Source organism: Podarcis tiliguerta (assembly GCF_965153285.1).
Source record: "Podarcis tiliguerta genome assembly, chromosome: 9".
Classification (NCBI taxonomy): Eukaryota; Metazoa; Chordata; class Lepidosauria; order Squamata; family Lacertidae; genus Podarcis; species Podarcis tiliguerta.
In genome coordinates this window covers 18,226,980-18,251,270 of record NC_139542.1, presented here as the reverse complement: position 1 = coordinate 18,251,270, position 24,291 = coordinate 18,226,980, and the positions used below count along the sequence as shown (strand labels likewise).

Here is a 24,291-nt window from a genome sequence, read left to right as displayed (position 1 = left end):
GTTTTGACTCCACATGTCTCAACTTTCTGGGACATTCATTCATTCATTTATACAGGTATTCTTATACGGCCCCTCACTCGAACCGTGTACAATATACTTGCTTACCTTCACAGCCTTAAGCATCCACAGAACAGGACACTGCAGATGCTTCAAGCACCTTGACAATCATAGTACTAAAATGTTGTAACAGCAACTTATTCCATACTTTTATTTCAAACTCAAAGCACCATTAAGGTAGTTTTATACTGGATTCAGCTTAGCAGAATTTTACATATTTATCTATCTTGGGAAATGCTTCTCCCTCCACATATAAAGGTATGTGTGTGACTGGATCATTTCTGCTAACATGGAGATAATACAAGTTGCTTTTCATTGCTTTGATCTCTCTATGCATGAAGAAATGAATGGAAATTGAACCTTTGCCTGAATGTCTATATGTAATGTATACTTACAAAGAAATTGGGGAGGGGGGCATCAACCTGAGTATGTTGTAGGCATGTGTGAATCTACTTTTTGAATCGGAAACATTAGTGCAAAATCGGTAGGTTAAACTATCCCTTGGCGCAACTGTTAAAACCATCCACCATTTATTTGCCATGGGTGCTACTGGTGCATCATTTCACATTAGTATTCCTATGGATCATCTTATGCTCTCATTCACTAAAAAGATAGGAATACTGTCCCCTGGTGGAAAAATTGTCCCTGACTTTCTGAATCCTACCTGCATAGAAAATCACAATACAAGAAAATTTACCAAATAAATTATTTTTATAGACCTGCTCTACAACATTGTATTGCTTTCATACCACATTACATCTTCTCAGCAGGCAGCCTGGATAGCTCCTGAGCCACATCTTTACAGATGCTGGCATGATATACTACTCTTTGATGCTGTGCTTGTTTTTGACAGACCCTGCAGCGTTAGCAGGCAAAGACAAAACAGAAGGAATCAGAAGGAAAGAGAATGAATTATGAACTCTAGTACTGCTTCTTTAGGTCACTAGGTCAAATCTTTCCTTGTTTAAGCATGACCAAAAGTCATTACTATCTGACTGCTGCTCAGTGATCCATGTGGCATTACTCAGCAGTTTCAGTTCACCTAGAACTCAAAGCCACAGCTGTCAACGTCCACAGAAAGTTCATCAGAATATCAGGGCATAGCGCCTGAACTCCCTGATATCTGGAAGGCAACCTAGTCATAAACAAATTAATGTTCAGAAGGTACATTTGCCCCCATTGCTACCACTTTTGGAACTCAAATTCTAAAATATCCCAAGCGCAAGACATTTCTCTCCCACTTAAATAGATATATTTTGTAAATGTGTGATTTGCTGGGAGGAAATGTTGATGAGATTTAAAAGAACGGCACACATGACACGCAGAACAAGGCTGTTGTGCAAAAGAACATCCCATCACCGGCTCAAAATATTGTGACAATTTTAGAACCTAGGAGGTATCACCCTCAATTTCTAGTGATATTTTCACAAAAGTCTATCACTGTTTTTATGGTAGCCTTTCATGAAGATTATGTGTGACACTGTGATGTGACACTAGTAAGATGTTAAAATAAAACATGCTTTCATTTTCAGTGGCTGAGCTCAGAGCAATGTTAAAAGATAATGAGCAACTTGTTTCAGCAACAGGAAAACCATTACCTGGACAAAATAAACCAGGGCAAATTCTGACCTCCTATATGGAATCAGAGAAAATGTTTTTAAAATAAGTCATTTCAATCTCTCACAATAGAAAGTCTCAAAACTGAAATTCTTATATGAGTGGTTAACTTGGCCACTGTATTTCTGTTTACCATTGTATATTATTGAGGTGACAAAAACATAATAGAAAGTCGGAATGTGAATTTCATCAAGCATTCCACTACGATATATACAGTCTAAAAATCTTATTCACAGTTATATGTGCAAATACCTACTTGTGTTGGCAGTATTAATGCTAGAACAGATAGGGCTTGCCAGTAATTTGGTATTTTTTTAAAAAATAAAAAATAAAGAACATCCTTTTCACAGAGAAGTTGCAATCCTGTGTACGTTCCCTTCTCTGGTATAATGGTGCTTTTCAGGGTGCTGGTTGAAATTCTGCACATCTCCCATTCCTGCCTAGTCATACCTCTCTCATATTCACTTTGTTGCTTTCTGGTGCCTGTTGGTTATATTTCCAAGCAGGCTTTTGAACCAGCCTCTTGTTTTCTCACCATCCCTTTGAATACAGCACCACTGCTTTAATCATCATACAGTAGTAAGCAGGGATATACCCTGAGATATACCCTGATCCTGAATGTTCAACTTGCAGGTAGGTATAAGAGCCGTATCTCCCTGCATGTGGAGGTGAGACCAGAGACACATGGGTACCTCAACAGCCCTTCAAGTTGTTGATTTTCCCCTTTCATTTAAAGAGTACAAAAAAAACCCTATTCAAACTTATCCCCAGCCTGAGAAAACCATACCTGTAAAATGCATAGAGGACAAGGAGATTTCCTGTGATTCCAATAGAACCAATGACAAGAACACAGGAGCCTACAGTGTAAAGAACACGATCAGGAACATCTACTTTTATTCGGTGCTGAGTTCCAATGGTCTGTGTCTGAAAGCGGGAGAGGGGGAAGGAACAGAAGAGGAAACAAAATGTCACCCCAATCTATGTGCTTTCATTGAAATGATTAAAACATGCCATGTAACATTACTTACCACAGATAACTGTAGTATTTTAGTCAATCATATATTTATAGCTTTTAAAAAACCATGGAAAGGAGAGTTTACAACAGAAAAGCTGACAAATGTTATTCTCATATAAGCAAACTTCAATAATTCCATGGAATGGATATGTAACAATGGGTGCTAGTCTGGACTTTTTACATGGCTTATTTCTATGGATTATGATATCAGTGCAGCTGGTGTGAGATACAGGCAACACGCAACTTAAGGACCCCTGGACAGTTAAGTCCAGTCAAAGGCGACTATGGGGTGTGGCGCTCATTTAGCTTTTCAGGCTGAGGGAGCCAGTGTTTGTCCACAGACAGTTTTCTGGGCCATGTGGCCAGCATGACTAAATCACTACTAGCACACGGAGGACCATGGCGAGCGCCAGAGCACACAGAAATGTCACTGACCTTCCCTCCACTGTGGTACCTATTTATCTACAGTACTTCCACTGGTATGCTTTCGAACTGCTAGGTTGGCAGAAGCTGGGACAGAGCAACGGGAGCTCATGTGGACTCGAACTGCCAACCTTCTGAGGCTCAGTGGTTAGACCACAGCGCCACCCGTATCCCTACTGTCAACTTACAAAGTCATGTAAAGCCAAAAAACATCGGGTTCAATAGCAGGTGGGATTGCCAAACTTTTCTCCACTCCGATCACCCACCCCCTTTCCCCTCTTTGCCAAGCACATAAAGCTAAATGCACACAAGTCAAATGTGTCTAAGTGCAACAACATCCATGGTAAGACGTATCCCAAATCAAATAACTGTGGGGGGGGGGTCTCCTTATTTAGACATTATTTTCCATATGCAATGGCATATGGTAGCTTTCTCCAGCCTGAAGTCCTCCAGATGCCTGGACCCCCACCAGCTCCATCCAACATGGCCAATGTTCAGGGTTGATGGGAAGACACCAGGTATCGGAGACACCAGACTGGTACATGGGAGGAGAGGTGTGGAAATGGGTCAGGAGGAAGCTTCCAACCCATCTTTCTGGAGAGCATCTTGCGTACCTAGCTATACAGAGTGAATAAGACCAAACTAACCTGTTATTTGGTGAACATATCAGAGGTAAGATAAAAAGTGATGACACCCACTGTCTCAAATAAAAGAAAATACTGTAATAAGTGAAGTATTCCACAAATATATGAAAATTATGTGTAATTAATCAGCAGGGAACTAAAAACTGGTGCAAACTCTTTGTTGTTGTTTTTAGCTGTAGTAGAACCTGAACATATTTACATCGTTGAACGCAAATTGGGGAAAAAAGAATAAATAATGATGTGGAATAAGGACAGGACTAGCTAACTAAATAATGATGTTGTCGTAGTATACTTGCTAGCTTCAAACAGAATACAGACCACACAAAAACCCAGTATCTGGATAAAGCTATGTTTGAATAAGATAGTTTTATGGTTCATCTGGACTTCTGTAGTCAGGGCTCTAAATTGGCTGGAAAACAACAAGCAAGACAGTCTACTCGTTTCCAGAATTCTACTCTGTTGGAATTCCCTGCCTATTGCGAAGATGAAAAGCTCAGTAGAGAAATGAGGTAAGAACTCTGGTGTGCCTCTGCCATGCCATAATGACCACTCTGTCTCTGTAACTGTTAATGTTGATGACAAAACCTTTTATTTCTATTCTCTGACCTAAAGGCTGGAATAGTTATAGTTGTTTTGCCAAAGAATTAGGCACATTAACTTATTTCAACTTACTTTGCAATTCACATTCCTAACATGAACTATGCTTACTTTCCCCCATGTAAGCTGAACTAGTTAAGGTGTGCCAAACTGGATAGTAAACCCTTCTTGGTCAAACCAGAACCAAATTAAGACAACTTTAGAATAACTACGCAGCACATGCTCATGCAGCCAATTGTACCATCTCTTTTAAAAAAATAATCACACGCGCCTGAAGAGTCTGTATCTTCCTTTCTATAAGCACCTAGAGCACTGCACAAAAATGCTGGTGGTAAGAGTTGAGGAATCCATGTATTTTCCCATTCAGAGCTGCCTGAAATATGAAGCTTAAAGGGGTGTGGGAGCCAAAATATAATACAGAGGTGCTAAAACCTCTACTTTATGTCACTGTCGCTGTAATGCATTCATGGCTAAAAACCTTTTGTCAGCGGGCTGCTTGCACGCCAGAAAGCTTTACACACTCTAATTTGTCAAAGAATGATTTAAAAAAAGAAGAATAGGAAGACTAGATTGCTGGCTGCTACATGAATCAAAACATCATGTAAAAACATTTAGATGGAATTGCCACCTTCAAGTTTCAATGCCACAAATGGAAAACTCTTCAGTCTTATAATATATATAAAATCTCAGCGGAGAACACCTTTTTGAGGCAAATTGCTATTCTTTTCCTCAGGGTCTCTTTCTAGCAAGCAAAGCTGTTGCAGGGAAAGAACAGGGAGTTTCAGAGTGACCAGTGGAATAGCAGATATAGAAAGCAAAACAACCACTTCCAAGATGCTTTTCTCACTGAGACATAAAACATAAAGGTCATACTGGAATAGCTCAGTTGGTAAAGCACGAGACTCTTAATCTCAGGGACATGGATTCGAGCCCCATGTTGGGCAAAAAAATTTATGCATTGCAGGAGGTTGGACTAGATTACCCTTGTGTTCCCTTCCAATTCTATGAAATCTCAAGGATAAAAGCATGGAACAGAGTGAGTTGACAAGTGGCTGAGAAGGAGAGGGTTAAATCACAGAATTCTCTTGCTATCTCTCCCTGTTTGCAAAGAATCATATAATTTGGTCCATATGGTTATAATAATATAGGGGGGGTATTGTTTTCATTTCTTATTGTGGTATGTATTTTTGTGTTTTTATATTGTAAACTGCCCTGTGATGTTTGGATGAAGGGCAATATAGAAATTAAATGAATGAATGATGTAATTCCATCCCTAGGACCTCTAATTCCTGTAAGGCACAATTAATTGCTTTTTGAGGCAATTGGCTCTTGTTTATACTAACAAAACTGGAAAATGCTAACTTTTAAAGACCACCATGAAAAAGCTATGGTTGGCAATTTATGTCAGATGTGAGTGATAAAAACCAAGAAGTATTTATCCCCAATACATATATTTACAAGATACCCTGGTTCATGAATTTATTTTATTGGAGTGCAACAGTAGCTGCCTAATCCAGTATTACAAATGCACAAATAGGGTTGCTATATTTCAAAAAGTTAAAAACCAGGACACCCCGAAAGCTGTTGAAGATGCCAAGAAAAGGCACTTCCGGTAAAAGCCCTACACATACATATTTCTGCCAGAACATGCTGGGAATTCAGTGATGTATGCTGCTGTTTCATAGCAAGTTTAGCACAGATGCACAGGCACACACTTCCCACACCCATATAACTTTAAAAGAGTAGCACAAGAGCACAACGGAAATAGAAGAATCAAACATTCTGCTACCATATGATTTCAGTAGTGGATTGCGGAGATCAGGAGTTACTACAGCATTACTCTCTTGTGGAAACAACTCAGAGGCCATGAAAGAAGGCAGGTTAAAAACAAGAAGATTTAAAGGAACTATTGGAAAGACTATTCAAGGCAGCAGAGATATGAGATGCTCAGAGCCCCCCCCCCCCCGAACTTGAAGCATGGGAAGTCCCAACAGAAATTTATAATTTAGGCAGAATGTTTGGGCTATTTGATATGCATTTTTATAATTTGGAACATTCAATGTAATTGGATTGGATTGTTAAAATGGGAAACTTAATAAAAATGATTTTTTAAAAAAGGAGTTACCACAGCATTACTAAAAGTAACTCATTTTACCACACAAACACACCCATAGACTATTATAATGCTTTTAGGCATAAACATGTCTTATTGCTGTGGCTCTTAATAATGCAACAAACAAGCAACACCCTTTGTTTTATAGCTCTTGGTTTTTAATGTATAAAACATTAGTTAAGAATGTAAGGAGAGCCTTGAATCAACCCAAAGGCCCATCTACTTAGCAGCGTCTTCTCAGAGCATCCAATCAGATGCCCACAAGCAGGACCTGAATGGAAAAGTCATTGAGACCAGTAGTCATTAATAGCCTTATCCTTCATAATTTGTCTAATCCTATTTTAAAGCCATCCAGGTTGATGACCATCATTTCTCCAGAAACAATCACCTGATGCCTACATTATGGGCTTTTTGGCGTCAGGTGAAGACTTTCTTTTGTACTCTTCTAGTCATTTTAATTAAATGATTTAGTGCAGTAAGATATGGGCCCTAAATAACTTCCCAGTTTTTATCCTGATATTGTGCTGGTCTGTTTTTATGCCTTTTGTGCTGTTTTTGTATGCTATTCTGATGCTTGGGTTGCATTTATATATTTTACGGTTTTTTGCAAACTGCCCAAAGAGTGTGGTTGATGGAAATGCAATGAAATAAAACAAATACTTTTTAAAAATTATTTTTATTTCAGCTGCCTCAGACTTGGGAAAGGAGGGAACAAAACAACAACCATAACAACAAAAGCTTCAGTGATTTAATTGGTAAATTTCAATTACCAACCTGTTCAATGACAATAATGATGCTGCACAAGATCACACAGAGACAATGGCTGCAAAGCATTATCTCTATTTTGAGACAAGCAACTGATATAACTGTAATTAACAAATGATACCAATTAATACTGCATTTCAACTTAGCAGGGCACGAACAGAACAGCTCAATTTATACAACCAACATCACCCAGCAGTAACCCCAGGATCCCTCAGATATTGATGCTCATGAATCAATGTGTGAGGTTCTTTCTGAATTCAGCTGTTTTGTATTTAATAGAACATGACAGCTATAAATGTGGTTCGCATCAAAGCATCACGGTGCACAGAGCTGATCAATACAAATAAAAGAAGGCACCTACTGATGTTATTGTTTTCCTGTTTGTTGAGTTCTTCCTCTTTAACACACTTTTTTATTTAGGAACTCAGGAAAGGGGTTACACACACACACACACACTTTAGGTTCTGCAACAAAATGTTGTCATGCATATACTTTGAGTGCTGTTGTTCAGGGCTCTAAGACACTGTTCAGGGGAAGATCTTGCAAGGGGCTTGATGCAGAGAAGAAAGGATGGACCACTGCAACACACTCAGGTCTCCTGAAAATGGACCCTAGGGTTCCCTAGCCCTGTTATCCATGTGAAACCCATTATCAGCACTGTATCTGTTTAGTGGAAGGATGGGACATAACTTTTCTAAATACACAAGAAACTGAAGTACCATCTAACCAACGCTGTTCCCCTTTCCCCCTCTTGCACAGCTTCCTCCCAATTTTCCTAGCTCAGGAGCTGTCCTTGCACAGCAACTGAATTGACGGAACAGGAACATATGACTCATCTGAAATATCAAACAGCCCCACTTGATGCACTAAATCATCATCATCATCATCATGTCAGAATGATGGTTTAAAACGGCCATCAAAATCCCAACTCTCACTTTAAAAAAAATACGACTTCTGGAGCCCCACAAATGCAGGTTACTGCACATGTGACAGTAAAATGATTTCTTTTATTACCTTATTTCTGACAGCTTGTCAAAGTGTATTGTTTTTACCACTCTTCAGATCAGAGATAAGTTAGAATTGTATTTTTTAAAAAATAAAAAATTAGGGTAATAATTTCAGAGTAAAACTGGGGCAACCCAGTCAGATGGGCGGAGTACAAAAAATAAATTATTATTATAATCCAATGAGCCAATGAAAACTTTGCTGATAAATTTCCAGAAACTAAGCTGCATATTCAATCAAACACCTTAGAAGCATGTGAGTTTTGAAGCTTGGTTTCTTGCAGTGTGCTAATTTACATGCCTTAGACTAACATACTCAGTAATGAATAATGAGCTTTTACGGAAAAACCTTCTACGTCTTCCACATCCAGTATGGCCCACTGGCCATTTTCAGGACAAAGATCCTCTCCCATTGTTTTACGAGAGCTGGATGTTTACATCAGTAGGCCTGTTTTCCATTATGAAGGAGTGGACAAGGAGAGGAAGGGAGGGAGAGAGTGATATTGCTGCATTGGGAATAACCTTTTAAAAAACAGAACAGTCATGTGCTCAGTGATGAAGTAGACAATACTTTGGAGGGAAGAGGGTTCATGAAGCCAACGCTCTGTATTAAATCAGTTTCAAATCTAACAACAATTTATGAGGAACAACTGGACCATAATGGATCACTAGGGGATGCAGGACTAGAACTTTTCCCTCTCACTTCTAAATAGTGGGCTGCAGTAGGTAACTGCAGTCTGCAGGACAGCTTCTCCAGAAAATTCCAATGAGATCAGAAGCCTGCTGCACAGTATCATAGAGCAGGGCTTTTGATGTGGCTGCATCTGTTTTTCCCTTCTATAACATTTTGTGTGCCTGAGCAGCTTATGGCCACACTGTTGGCCCTTCATTCTACCAGCCAAATGCCAGGGCTGAATCAAAATATTGTGCCACAGAAGCACAGCCCAAATGCCCCCAGTCTAGTAGACAAACATTTAAAAAAATAAAGGATCATAGAACTGTAAAGTTTGAAGGGACCATGAAGACCATTTAGCCCAACAATGCAAGAATATTTGCCCAACACGGGGTTCAAACCCACAACCCTGAGATTACGAGTGTCTATTTGCTTTACCAACTAAGCTATTCCAGCATTTGATGTACCATTCAGACACCATTTCCTGCCTTCTGTGATCTTCCAATTCTCATGGTGCCACCCAAATTAATCACTTCAGCCAGCTTCATGTTAGGGTCAGCTCTGCCAAAAGCTGATTATGCTTAAGTTTGTATGGCATTATTTCACTAAATGGCAGCAATCAAAGAAAAACATCCAACACTTAATATTTTCACCATCTTTGAAGAATATTTAACATTTTCTGGCATACATTAGTGCATGTAGGTTACTTAACATCAACTGAAGATTAATTGTAGCAGAAGGTATGTTTATAGTTTGTGCATCAGATGATGACCTTAATAATACAGAAGTACTTTGTGGAAGTGCTATCTAGAGCCAACAATAAATTTCACTTATGAGTTTCCATGGCATTTGGAAAGGTCTGCCATTTAAACATTTATTGCCCAATTCCTGTCAATCAGATATTCAACAGAACTTGAGTATTCATGAATTTTTATGAGCATGAAGCTAAAGTATATTGAGTTCAGCAAAATGAACTCTAACAGGGTCAGTTGTTTTTCACCTGTTTGTCCTTCAAAGCATGGTCTAGGTATACAGAGTTAACATTAAGACTTGACAAAGTTCACACATACGGCATTTCTTTTCAGAATTAGAATATACTGAAATCTAAGCTCATGAAGTAGATCACATACAGAAAGTAGAAGTACTGTATTTTTCCATGTATAAGACAATATTTTTTCCTTAAAAATAGTAGGCAAAAATTGTGGCGACGAGTGATTGGTGGCAGCAGCAAGCAGATTGGCAGCGGCAATTGGGCGTGTGATCGGTCACTGTGATAAGGCCTGTTGACGATTGGCTGCAGCAATTGGGTGTGTGATTTATGTCAGTGGTGAGGTGTGCATGCAATCAGCTGTGGTTGCGTTGAATGGGCAGGTGGGGTTTTGGCGGCAATCATTTGTACGATTGGTGGTCGTGGCGATGAGTGTAATTTGCATTGGCAGGCAGGCTGTAGAGCAATTTGTGGTGGTGACCCCCCCCCCAAAAAAAAGCTAAACAGCTCTGGGAAATCTCGCCCCCAAAAAAGCTCAAAAAAAAATGTTGCAGTCCAAAAAAATAGGGGTTGTCTTATACATTGGGATGTGTTATACACAGCAAAGTACACTATTTTACTACTCAGCCATAAACACGCTTATCTAGAAGTTGCAAAGAGTGTATATTAAATGTTCTGTCCAGAATGTTTAGTGTGAAGTTGCAATTGTAAGAATCTGATCCTACTGTTTAGAGTGCAAATTTAAATTAAATACAGGAAAACTTGAACCAATGCAAAATAATAAGTGGTGGCATTGCATGCATGCAAATTCAACTGTGCTGATGTGGCTGCACCATGCACAGCCCTACTTGAGTCAAATGTAGGTCAAGAAGAGAGAAGCACAGGGGTTAAGCAGGCGAACAGTAACATAACCCCTTTTCTATCCCGGTCAACAGCTGGGGAAAGCTGGCTTGGTGCCTGATTTGGCTAGCCAAAGCCCTACAGGCAGCACGACAAAGTCCTTGAAGCCTGACTAAAGCCAAGTAGAGATGAATAGCTGGTGGCAGATGGCTGTGACCCAGAGCCAGAGCTCCACAGAGATGGCAATATTTTTCCAGGAAGCCCACCACCAAAGGAAATTTGGTAGCAACAGCAGGTAATCAGCAGTTCTCTGGAGGGTTCCCAGGCAGCAGACAACTTGTTCCTCCTTGTAAGCACATGACCTCTTCAGTTCCGTGTCCAAGGCTGGTTGTGAGTTTAGAACGTGCCTTAAGATTGTCGTTGTTGTAGCTTGGTAGTTGCTCATGACACAAAAAATGACTCTAGGTCACAACATATTTAAGAGCATAAACAAAAATACATTATAATAAAATTGCATTTGCATAAGAACACATGCAATTCATAAATTGATAAATGGTATATAATCCTGTTACGTAGTCAATGAATAGTAGGCATATCAAAGGTCTCATGCAGCATGGAGCGTATAATGAGAAATGAGGATTTATTCTCTGCGATGGTTCTATTTGTAAACAGCAGGCAAAACAATTAGGGGAACAGGCCCACAATTGTGACAATCTCTTCCAAAAAAAGCATGGATTTGCAAACTACACTGCAAAACAGAAAATCTACTCAGCCCCCAGCTTTTCCCATAATGCAATTACCACAGCATGTGAATAAAAATAACTCTGAATTCTAAACTGGAAGTAGAAGGAAGAGAAAAGGGCGAAGGCGAGTGAAGGCAGAATTTTGCATGCTCATTGCAAATATTTGCAAGGCGTCTATTTGAGAAAGACGCTGGGACTCCCTCTATATGGTGCTTGCATCGACACAATTACATTTGTTATAAGAGGTACAAATTCATAACCATGATTTTCTTAACTTATAACTGTTCTCCCACCAAAGCCTCAGAAGGATTTTGGCTGCGATTTTATACTTGGGGAGTCTCACTGGATTTGGTGACTGTTTGGTGGTAATCATACATAAGATCAGGTTGTTTTATTATGCCAGTGTGCAGATGTTTGTGAATGTCCAAATTAAAGCTTAGCCAGTGACAATTTGGAGTTCCTTCTCTCTCTTTTTGCACCTATACCCAGAAAAATTCTTATTCCATTTGACACCTTACTGGTTTTCATCTTGCTTTTCTTTACAGTATTTTATGTGTGTAGTAGCTGTCTTTAAGGCCTGTTTAGAAGTCATTTCAAATCTTTGATTCACACATCCCTCATCATCTTCTTTGTACTTTCTCTGTAGTACAGCTTCAACTGAGTTAAGAAAGCAGTGTTTAAAGGCACTGGATTGCATTAGGTATGTGGCTTGTTACTTTACACAGCTGTTTAATGAATGCTCTGGGTAAAAGGTATGACAAAACCATAGTGGATTGCCCAGAAGCGAGAGAGAATTGAGGGGGAGAGGCTGAAAATGAAAAATAGCTGTCAAGAAAGAACATTTGAAAATGTCTTCTATGTTCAAAATGCAAAGGATCAATCAGGGGATAAAATAATGTTATGACAGGTGCAGAGATAGCCAGGAACACCTCCTACCCACTATGCATAATCATTTCTATGTTGTGAAGTCCCTACATTCTTCATTTACGTACATTTGTAGTGTCTTAAACACATTCTGAAATCCACTTGGATTTCAAAAACGAGCATGTCCTGTAAAGTGGGCTGAGAATGTTTCAGTGTATTATGCTAGTACTCCAACATCTGCACTGACTGTCTGTCCTCCTCTGGGCAACATCCAGGGTATGAGTTTTAATCCCTAAAAGGATAAAGCTCAACCAGGAGTGTCCCAAGATATCTTGGCACCTGTGGCGAACCACAAAATGGTACCCCCTTGCTCCCTGCACTAGGGAAGATGGGGTAAGTGAAGATCTACATCAGAAACAAGGTGGGGAATAAAGATCTGCATTGGGATCTGCTGTCATGTGGATTTTGATCCCTGAGGTGGTCATCTCACCTTGCCTCATGGGTGGGCTCAACACACCTTAGATCAGGGATATACAACTCATGGCCCTCCAGAAGTTGCTGGACTATAACTCCCATCATTCCTGACCACTGGTCACACTGCCTAGAGCTGATGGGAGTTGCAGTGCAGCAATATTTTAAGGGGCACAAGTTCCCCACTTCTACTTTAAGGTTCCCCATCTGTGTCTTAGACACATTCTCATCCCAAACACTTTGTTTCAAGATTTCCTGAGGGTAACCTTCTTGATGACACTAATATTAACTATTGCTAAGCACTACAGGAATGAGCGTGGAAACAATGATTTGCTCAAGAAAGCCAACATCAAACCATCAGTTATGTTCATTAACCATGGTTCATACTCGTTAAGAAATCCAAAGCTTTAACTAACCAGTGTTCTCCTAAGTTTGGATATAATGACCAAGTTTGCACACAATACAAAACTGTTGTTTAGCAAAACAAAAATGAGCTACAAGGCGTTTTTGGCTCATATTCTTCATTTTCCCCTAGTCCAGTGCAGCTACAAAGAAGTGTGAAGCTTTTACTTCTCTTTCAGCATTATTCCTGAACCCTACATTGTATTAACTAGTTTATCATAACTATGTATAGTGAGAATAAGCTAGCTCACTACAGACAAACTGCAATTTTTTAAAGCCCAGACATCACAAGCTGCAGTTAATATACCGTATTTTTTTGCTCTATAAGACTCACTTTTTCCCTCCTAAAAAGTAAGGGGAAATGTGTGTGCGTCTTATGGAGCGAATGCAGGCTGCGCAGCTATCCCAGAAGCCAGAACAGCAAGAGGAATTGCTGCTTTCACTGCGTAGCGATCCCTCTTGCTGTACTGGCTTCTGAGATTCAGAATATTTTTTTTCTCCTCCAAAAACTAGGTGCGTCTTGTGGTCTGGTGCGTATTATAGAGCGAAAAATACGGTAAAAAAGAAGCACAAGTTCACTGTAGCTTGACCTTATAATACTAACCATACAGCTTTACATACTGTACAAACATAGCCATTGACAAATTCTAGCTTCTGGGGCAGAATTGGACACATTCAGACTCCTTGTGCCTGCACTTGAGGAAGAAGTCAGAGACTGTAGGACTGACAAGAGTTTTACACATACTGCTAACCGATGGTTTGAAACCACATACAAAATGGGCCATTGTGTTATGTGCAGAAATCCACACTATTTTTGGTTCCTGGCCAATATCAACAACAGAAAAACTGCAACATAATTATTTAGAGCTTAAGAACTAAAAGTAATAAGCCTGCAGACGTCTGAAAGTTTTTAATTTGATAATCAAAGAGCGGTTTATATTTCTGCTTCATTTGTATTTAGCTTTGGAAACTCTGCTATCTCTGGAGACAGAAGCAATCTTTGAAGCAAGTTTGCAGTTGCTTTCCTTTGAGCCTATATTTCCATTAGATCAAAGCTGGGAAAGAGTTAGATAAACCTTTGTACTTGCCACTGTTTGTTTAATAATAAAACAGATTAAAAAAAACCCCAAAGTGTTGCATGCAGGGTCATAGATACATGTCAAAGGAAGTGTTGTACAATACTGGGGGGGGGGGGGAGAGAGAGAATAAGTTAAAGTGCTAAAATTTGATAGGACACTGGTTCAGGCATGGGGGTGACAATCTGAGGTGGGGGAGTACCTCATTGATACACCACATGAAAAAGGCCCCAGATCCAATCCCTGGAGTTTCCACTTAGGGCTGGGAAAGACTTCTGTCTGAAACAGGAAGTCTGAGCAAGACAGTGTAGATAATACCAAATTTACCACTGGTCTGACTAATGATGTGACCAGGGTTTGATTTAACTCAGTGTAGCCCAACATAATTCCACAAGGTATATCTGGCTTAGTTTCCCGTAGTCTTGTCTGTAAATAACATGTAGCCCATAACATACCTAGAAGTTTCAGTAACTTCAACGCATATGATTTAAGTAAGGCAAATGGTTCAAATCTGAGCCAGTACAAGTGTCATAGCTCACTCCAAACAGAAGCATAGGAAGGGGGGGCGGTGAGGGCAGCTCGCCCCGGGTGTCATCCCTGAGAGAGGGTGACAAAATCCCCCCTCGGTAGATCGCCGCACCCCCCCCCCCGGGTGCCAATCGCTGTGCTGATCGCCCCCAAAGGGCGCCCATCGCTGTGCCGATCACCCCCCTGGATGAATCGCCCTGCCCCCCTCCCCGGGTGCACAGCATGTGCACCGCTCCAGGTGCCAGAGCGGCTAGCTCTGCCACTGACTGTAAGAACAGCAAATACAGTGGGATTTGCTGGCCATTGTCCAGTTGTTTCTCTTAACCTCCATTCAGAAATTGTAATAAACCCTAGCAGGAAAGCCTTCATTCATCCTGATCTGCAACCCGGGTAAAGTAATATCATCCCTTTGCACTAATGCTATCAATGGGACAACATAAGCTTAAATCCAATTACTTTGGCTTAACTAATATAAACTACTCACTGCAAATTACAAGTTAAATTCAAAAGATCTCCTAAGCCATGGTTTAGGTTACGGCAAACAAGCCAAGAATTCCACTTAATAAAAAAATGGTTTGATAACCAGATTTGTTAACAGACTAGAGTTTGAACAAAACACAGTTCTAGGTGTGTATGTTACATGGAACTATAGTTCACTCTCACGCACAAATGATGAAGAGAGAAGAAATGTTGCAAACCCAAGATTTGGGCTTATTCATGATAATTAAACCATGGTTTCTTGGTGTTGCAGGAAAATACAGGCCCCTAGACTGAAGTTATTCTAGAAATGTGTCATTTCCCCATCTACATTCCTATCTGCCAAATATTATCAGCAAGGTTTGGGTCACAAACCAATCCATCTGACTATTCCCAAGGTTAATATAGCTGCTTCTTGTATGTGAACCTCAGGATAAAAATAGTCGAGGTCAGAAACCGAACCAAATAAACAGACAAGTACAAAAGGGGCAACATGTCTTTTGTACAAAAACTTTGCAATAAGGGCATAATACTTTAAAGCAACCTCTGCAAACATTCTTTGACTCAATATGCAGAATCTAGCCTTTCAACTACCCATAGCAGTGTGCCAAGTGTTTAAAACCTTCTTTTTTTCTTTTTCTTTTTGAAGTTCAATTAGGCAACAAACATAGAAAGTTTGTTAAACCTCTGCTGGGTTGCCATACACGACTTATGTGTTGTGTTTGACTACATAGATCACAAGTTGTTCTTGACTATTGAGATTCGTTCTGTAAGACAATAAAAATCCTCCTGACTCTTCTGAGCACCAGGAAAGAACGATCCCCGCCCCCTACTTTCATATTAAGGTAGATACAGAGTTCAATATAAGATACTAAGAGCTAATGTTTGCATAAAAAACTTATCTCTGTGATACTATTAGAGAGAAGGTGCAACTCCATCATCATAACTCTATAGTGAAAGCACAGGAACTGGATACATAAATTTAAACAAAGCAATGAAGCATGTTAGACTAGGGCACACTGATCCTGCACAAGCGTAATGGCACAAACTTTGCAGTTGTACTGGAATTGTAAAAATGTTATTCCAGTGCTGTAGGCAGATTGAGCTAGGAGACAAATATTTACCATTAGGATCAGATAACTGAGCAATGTCTGCTTATATTAATTAGTACTTAAGACACACATATTATTGTTTTGTTCTTATTCAAACTTGTCAATAGTAAACTGTGACTGCATGAGCAATAGGATTTTTTTTTCCACTCTTGTTTTCCATTATATCTGAGTAAAAATGCCAAACAAAAAAAAATTCATCATACTCTAAAGTTGTAATGGCAAGTTGTTGACTGCATGCTTTGAATTGCACTACTTAGCAGCCACCTCTTAATGGTGCCTAACAAGCATCTCTGGCTGGAGAATGACAGCTTTTCTAAGAATCCAGAGGGAGCCTAAGTATTTTAAGCACTGTCTGATTGTACTGCTGGCAGTTTTCGCACAGCTTTCCCTCACCTGTTGTCCTTAAATTTAACAAGGATTATTACCAACATCCATTTGTGAACAGACCACAGTGATGTTTCTAAAAGTAGAATGTATTGTAGCTGATCAGTTTTTGCCATTTTACTTTCACAGATAAAATCATAGCTCTCTTGTTTAATTAAATGGCAAACTTCCCACCATGCTCATTCTGTCAGAACCACAATTCCAGCAGTCTTATCTTCTGATATGTAAAGATTTCCTTTTCTATTATCTTTGAATGGGAGCAGAACTAAGACCAATTAATCATACTGGTAAGATTTAAGAGATTACCATCACCCAACCCTGGTATGCTTAAAGTTTTCCAAGGGACTGAATAATTTATTTTTTCTCATTAGCAGCAGCAACAGAAGATTTTTTAAGCTGTATTTTGCAACAAGCTAAGATAACATGGACCAGTCCATCTACAGAAGTCTTGCGAGCAAACAATATTTTTAATGTTAAAAAGAGACGGATAATTTTGGAGTGCTATTGTATGAAGACATACCAGTTAAACTATCAGGGACTCCTTCATACACAAATGCTTTTCACCCCCTCTCCAGAGCTATAAGAACAGTCCACAAATGTATATGGGATACAGCTAGATTAAAACACCTTCTTACTTTGGTGCAGGAAACTAGCAATGATTCTTATACTAGGACAGCAGCAACCAACAGCCTCAGTATGCCACCTGCCCAGGAAAGCCTCCGCACAGGGCAATTTCCTTGGACAAGTGTCTTTTTAGGATCACATACTAAAGGGGAGCTAGAGCTCAGTTCTCCAAACGCTGCTCCTAATTAGCCAGTCTGGCATCAGATTCCTGGAATACTGCAGACCAAAGATTCTGCACTGGAGTACACCCCCACCACAGGTGGAAATAGGTACCCCAGCCACCACAGACATGTCAATATTCTGGAGCTAGTTTGGAAGTAACACGAAATATTTTGACCAAGGTCATACACCACCCGTGACAAACCTTATGTGCATTTTCTCTTATATAAGCAGAGAGTGATCTTGCTGGTCCATAGATCTCACCAACTCAGTCCAAGCCTGTCTCCTAAACAGCCTTTAAACAAACAAAATCTTCAGGGGGAAACGGTATGAGTTTTGCTACCACAAGACATGGTGATTTAGATAGATTTACGGGGGGAATTAGACATATTGATGGAGGGTGCCTATCAACCTCTATTAGCCATGATAAGTAAATGGAAGCTCCAACTTCAGAGGCAGTGTAGACAGGACAGTGTGGAGTTGTTGCCTTCAAACCCTGTAGGTTTGCTGGAAGTAACTGGATGACTGGAACAGGATACTGGACTAGACGAACCCTTGGGTATGAACCAGGAGGATTCTTCTTGTGCTCTTTGATTCTTCAAGCATGGGACAAAACAATGACAACTGTTTTAACCTGCCAGTGGTTACCCTTGCCCAGAGTATAAAAGAAATCAAAGTAAAGGTTAAGAGAAGGAACAGAGCCTGGTCAACCTAGGAAAGTATAAAATATGAAGGGATAAAGCCCAAAGGAAACAAAACCTTATGAAGAAAAGGAACATTTCATCACTGATTCCCAGCACAAATAACTCACACAAAGCATAGGGGTACAGACTCCTGTGATGAGCAGAATGGAAAGGTCTTCCAGCCCATTCAATGAACACAATGGGGTGGAAATTAACCACTTGTCTGCGGCTCTCAATGGAGGCTCACTTGGCACTTTGGGCCTTTTCATATGTTGCTATTTATTTTAGGTACGTGTTTTTGAAATTCAAATACAACATCAGAGAGCTGGCTCCTTGGAGAGTCCACAGAATAAACCTAGATTTGTTCCTGGCAGGGTAATTTATAAAATAGAGAAATTTTGCTCTAAGTCATGCATAAAGCAACATCCATCTCTCTTCTTTTTAAAAACAAACATGAAAGGATATATGAAAAATGCATGTGACAGGACAGAGTAGAAATCTAAAGGCATATTCTTATTTAGAGTGCCTATTTAAACACACAGTCTATATTATTATTATTATTATTATTATTATTACTACTACTACTACTACTACTACCAACCACTCTTCATGAGAAGGTCCCAGGGTGGGTTAGAACAACATAAAATACAGCATTGAAACAGTTTAAATCAAATGAGCATAGCTGCAGCCTTGCTGGTAAAACTATTTATTTATTTATAAAAGTATCTAAACCCCACCATCTCATAAAATGTCAAGGCAATGTGCAACAATATGTATGCAATAAAAATTAAAACTCCATTTCAAAAGTACAAAAGAATCATCATGATGGTTTGTGAGGCTTTGTAAAGCTGTTCTTTTATATTGTATTTTTATGTTATGAACTGCTCTGAGATCTATAGATGAAGGGTGATATACAAATTTAATAAAAAATAATAATGATTCCAGCAATGCTGCCCTTAGATTTTGAACTTCTAGAAAACCTAAGAGGGTACAGTCATACCTTGGAAGTTGACTGGAATTTGTTCCAGAAGTCCATTGGACTTCCAAAATGTTCGGAAACCAAAACACGGCTCCTGCACTCAATCGGAAGCCACAGAAGTGCCGTTGGGCGTTCAGGTTCCAAAGAACGTTTGCAAACTGGAACACTCACTTCCAGGCATTTGGGAGCCAAAACGTCTGAATACCAAGGCGTTTGGGATCCAAGGTACGACTGTATATTGAACAATGTTTGTTTTCAATCGTGGTTTTTAAAAATTCACTATAGTTATTAATAGCTACTTTCCATCAGATCAATTAATGCTATTCCCAGCTTACTAGTCTATAAATCATTTTAGGGGTTCTATAACAGTCACAAAATTCAAAGACGCCTGCTTCTTGGGAGAAAAGCAATGACAAACCTAGACAGCATCTTAAAAAGCAGAGACATCTCCTTGCCAACAAAGGTCCATATAGTTAAAGCTATGGTTTTCCCAGTAGTGATGTATGGAAGTGAGAGCTGGACCATAAAGAAGGCTGATCGCTGAAGAATTGATGCTTTTGAATTATGGTGCTGGAGGAGACTCTTGAGAGCCCCACGGACTGAAAGAAGATCAAACCTATCCATTCTGAAGGAAATCAGCCCTGAATGCTCACTGGAAGGACAGATCCTGAAGCTGAGGCTCCAATACTTTGGCCACCTCAATGAGAAGAGAAGACTTCCTGGAAAAGACCCTGATGTTGGGAAAGATGGAGGGCACAAGGAGAAAGGGACGACACAGGACAAATGGTTGGACAGTGTTCTCGAAGCTACCAGCATGAGTTTGACCCAACTGCGGGAGGCAGTGGAAGACAGAAGTGCCTAGCGTGCTCTGGTCCATGAGGTCACGAAGAGTCGGACATGACTAAAAGACTAAACAACAAAAATATTCATATCCTCCCATCAATTTTATAAACCACAACATGGACACAAGGACTTGCAATGGTTCACTAGCCTGACAGATGATGATGATGATAATTTATTACTTATATCCTGCCCATCTGACTGGGTTGTCCCTGCCACTCTAGGACAGGAGTTCTTCTGTACTGCAGACATGACCCATAAACCATCTAAGTTTTCCTAGTGAATATTCCTGTGGTTGTTTTTTTAAAAAAAATCTTATCACATAATCACAGTTCTTTATTTAAAATCAGGGGGAAAGAGCAAGCCATTCTTTGGAGAAGGTGAGTGTTAAAAAAAAAAGGGAGAACCTGCACCCACCCACCCAGAAGTTAATGGAAAACAACTTCTACCATCCCTTATCACCTCCTATGCTGCCTTGGACTGATGGTAGTGGGAAACCTTCAACATCTTAAGGACCACAGTGCAGTCACTTATCTTGCTGCTTTGAAGAGGATTTTTAGGAATGCTCTCAAATACAGCATAAAAATCAATTCTGAATGAATGAATGAATTGGCTCTGAATAATGTTCATGTCCTTTTTATGTAATGTTTGGTTTTTTTACTGAAGTGGACACCACAGCCAGTCTGAGGAATGAGCTCAGTGATGCCACGCAACAATTCGATCACTTTGCCACTTCATCACCACCAAGTTCTGAAGACTCCTCCTCAAAATGATCTACAACTCACAAAGGGTGCAGAGCAGAGTCTCCCTATACAAGTCTATGGAAATGTTGAGCTATGAAGCCAAGTGGCACAAACCTTTCCCTAAGAAATTGCCCAAATTCCCTCTAAAGCAATCCCCAGCTCAGGAGAAACACCTCTAATCACCCATCAGTAGAAATGAGAGCAGATGGGATTCTATCCTACCAGTAAAGACAAATGCACAGTGTGCAAGAGTCAAAAAGGTAAAGGTGAAGGACCCCTGACAGTTAAGTCATATAGCACCTTAAAGACTAAAAGAATAAGGCTGTGATCCTGTAAATCCCACTGGACTCAATGGGGCTTCCTTCCAGGTAGCCATGGCTAGAATTGCACTGTCGGGGTGCATTCCTGTATCCACTTACCTGGAAAGGAGACCCACTGAACCCAGCTGGACTTACTTCTGAGCAACCACACACAGAGATGCCCTGTCCTATTGTGGAACAAGTTTTCCAGGTGCGGCCAAGAGTGTGTGCAGCTTGTTGGGAGTCTGCTGCGATGTTAGGAACTTCGCAGAAACCTGGTCCTTGTGGTTAATTGTTGCGTTTCGACGCCAGCTGCTCTGACCATCTCGTTTTGAAACTGAAGAGAGAAGGGCAGCAAGTCCCTTTAAATAAATATATAATGCATTAAATAAAAAGACGCAGTGAGAGATACTTTTTCGCAGCGCAGATTGGCTCTTTGGGGCGCTCTTCTTCTGCACACTGAAACTCCTTCGCTCCCGCCCCAGACCCACGAAGAGGCCGGTGGGTGGGGAAAGAAAGTCGCCCCCCCATGCATCTCCCTCGGCCCACCTACGTGCCCGTGTCCGAGGAGGAAAACTCCATTTCTGGGTCCCGCAGGACGAAGAGGAAGCCTCTTCGTCCCGAATGCCCTTTCCCACCTGCCCGCGCGCCTCGCCTTTACCTGCTCGTGCGCCTCTGCCATGCTTCCCGCGCCGCCGCCGCCGCAGCCCCAACGCAGACGCCGCCGGAGGAGCGAAGCCAACGACACCCGCTTCCCCTCTCACTCTTCCCCCGACTCCATTTCTCAGGGGGCTGGGGGGCGGGGACCTCCGTGGCCGGCTTCGCCGCCGCCGCCGCCGCCTCGAGCTGCTCGGCCAGGGAGAAAAGTGCCTCAGGGAGAAGGAAGGCGAAGCTGTTTCGAACAACGTGATTCTCCTCTCGCAGCAGTTGGTGTGTGGGGTGGTTAGTTCCCGCCCGGACAGAGAGAGAGAGGAGGAGGAGATGGAGTCGGGCTGCTGGCGCCTTGGCAACTATTTAACCTCGCCAGCGCGCTGGTCATCATAATAAATGAGAAGCAAAAGCGCGGCTGGGGCTCTCCACACACTTCTCTCCCCCTCCTTTCCTGCGCGCGCGCCGCTTCGCGCGCCTCCAAACTCCCCGAGGGCCCATCAGGCGGGAAAGCAAATGAGGGCAGAAGCAGCTGCGAGGAGGGAGAGAGGGAGACGCCGCCGCCGCCGCGGAAGGACGTGAGGCGTGGCGCGCTCAGTCTCAAGCACCACCGCCAGATGCTTCTCTTGTGTCAATGTCACACGACGAGGTGGTTTCAAGAGCTCTAGCCCTTGGGCCGCCTGAGAGCGAAACAGTTTTTTAAAAAATGTTCTCGCTTATGAGGAACTCTCCCTGCAAGTTAAAAAGCAGCACACACACACCAGGCAGCGAAGTTCTAGTCCAGCCCTTGGCTTGCTATGGCTGGTTCTAGCCGTTTGCTAGGAGTTTCATACACGCGCAGGTTAGAGTGTCAGACTAGGAGGACCTGGGAGACCAGGGTTCAAATTCCAAGAAGCTCACTGGTTGACCTTGGGCCACTCACTGTCTCTCGACCTGTCCTACCTCACAGGGTTGTTGTGGGAATTAAAGGAGGAGGGGAGAACCACGAGCTCCTTGAAGAAGGTTGGGATATAAATGCAAGAAATAAATACCTAATACAGTGGTACCTCAGGTTACAGATGCTTCAGGTAACTCCGCTAACGCAGAAATAGTACCTTGGGTTAAGAACTTTGCTTCAGGATGAGAACAGAAATCTCATGGCGGCAGCGGGAGGCCCCATTAGCTAAAGTGGTACCTCAGGTTAAGAATGGACCTCCAGAACGAATTAAGTTCTTAACCTGAGGTACCACTGTATATAATAAAACTCATGAGCTATATGTGAACCTGGTGCAAGCTACTATCACTTAGGATAACACCCTGATCATACAGATTGCAGAAATGGTCGGAACACTAATCCTTGTATTTGCCGGAAATATCTAGTTACCAATCTCCTGTTAGCAGGAACAGAAAATGAAAATCTCTTTTAAAGTTACTTTATGATTCAGGAACTGCAAAGATAAAGATGTGGTCTTCCCAAAATTAAGGCAGTGTCCTCTTCAATTCAAATGTATCTCACAAAACACAATAGTACACTAGAATGAAGACACAATAATTCAAAGGAAGCCCCTTCCCCTGTCCATGGAAGTTAGAATCAAGGTATACTCAAATTACAGATTTTTAATTGTTAGTTAGCTCACAGTTCCAAAGGGGGCGGAGGGCGGAGGAAGCCCCAAAGAGACCTGAGGCACACTGGGCCTCTTTGCTCTTCAGTGATCTCAGGGATCAGCCCTACCCTTTGCTGAACCACACAGAGGAAAGGAATTGGTGAGAGACTCTGTTGCCTTCCTGATACAGGATTTCAAAATTGTGGGGGAAGCATTATTTGCTCCCCACATACCTGCAACCTTGCTGTCTAAAGTAACACCAATATTCTCTTGTCTCTATCATTTCTGAGAAATAAACCAATCTTCTTCTCTTTCCTGGTGTGACATGTTCTTTATTGGGCATAACGGTTAAAGGTGTACACACATTTTTAATGGACAAATGTCCTTACTCCCCACAAAAGATTCCATTCCTCTCAGAAGTGTACATTGGATCTATAAACATGGTGGATACATATGTGGATCTGATGTATACAGGCACTTAGTTGTGTTCTACTCATACAAGGCTGCATATATCTGCAGCACTGGAAAATACATAAATAAATAGAATCCTACCAGAAAATGGTGGGAGACAGCTGGAAAGTCCTCGTGGCTTGCGAGGAGACCCCAGAGCCCGAAGAGGACATCTTGAGGGCGGAGGAAGCCCCGAAGAGACCTGAGGCACACTGGGGCTTTGTTTAAGCTGCTCACCCTCTCCACTTAGCAGCTGATATCTGGGGTAGTGCAGCAGCAGCAGCTGCTTTTCCATGCATCCTCCAGCCTCCAGCTGGTCCCAGAGCTTTAACTCTAGTTATTTTGCTCTGGATTGGAGAGATAGCAGGAGAAAATAGGCATTTGGAGGCTTTTTTGAGGGTCCTCACTTTATGCAATTTCACTTATGCACACGGGGCCCTGGGATATATCCCCCACCTAAGTGGGGTGATACCTGTGCCTCGTAACAATA

At 41.3% G+C, this 24,291-nt stretch overlaps 1 protein-coding gene across 2 annotated transcripts in view; it reads right to left on the bottom strand.

The window, feature by feature from the left end:
- The window catches only part of LOC310657577 (melanopsin), a 46,547-nt gene extending 24,266 nt beyond the window's left edge, over window positions 1–22,281 (bottom strand). Inside the window, exons 1-2 of one of the 2 annotated variants that reach the window (XM_083398461.1) lie at window positions 21,782–22,281; window positions 2,462–2,598 (exon numbers count right to left, since the gene is read on the bottom strand). In XM_083398461.1, coding sequence (XP_083254587.1) covers window positions 2,462–2,598; window positions 21,782–21,802 — 158 coding nt within the window. In that variant the 5' untranslated portion in view covers window positions 21,803–22,281. The remainder of the gene's footprint in view (window positions 1–2,461; window positions 2,599–21,781) is intronic. The other variant, XM_083398462.1, reaches the window with a different exon arrangement.
- Window positions 22,282–24,291: the final 2,010 nt, after the last annotated feature.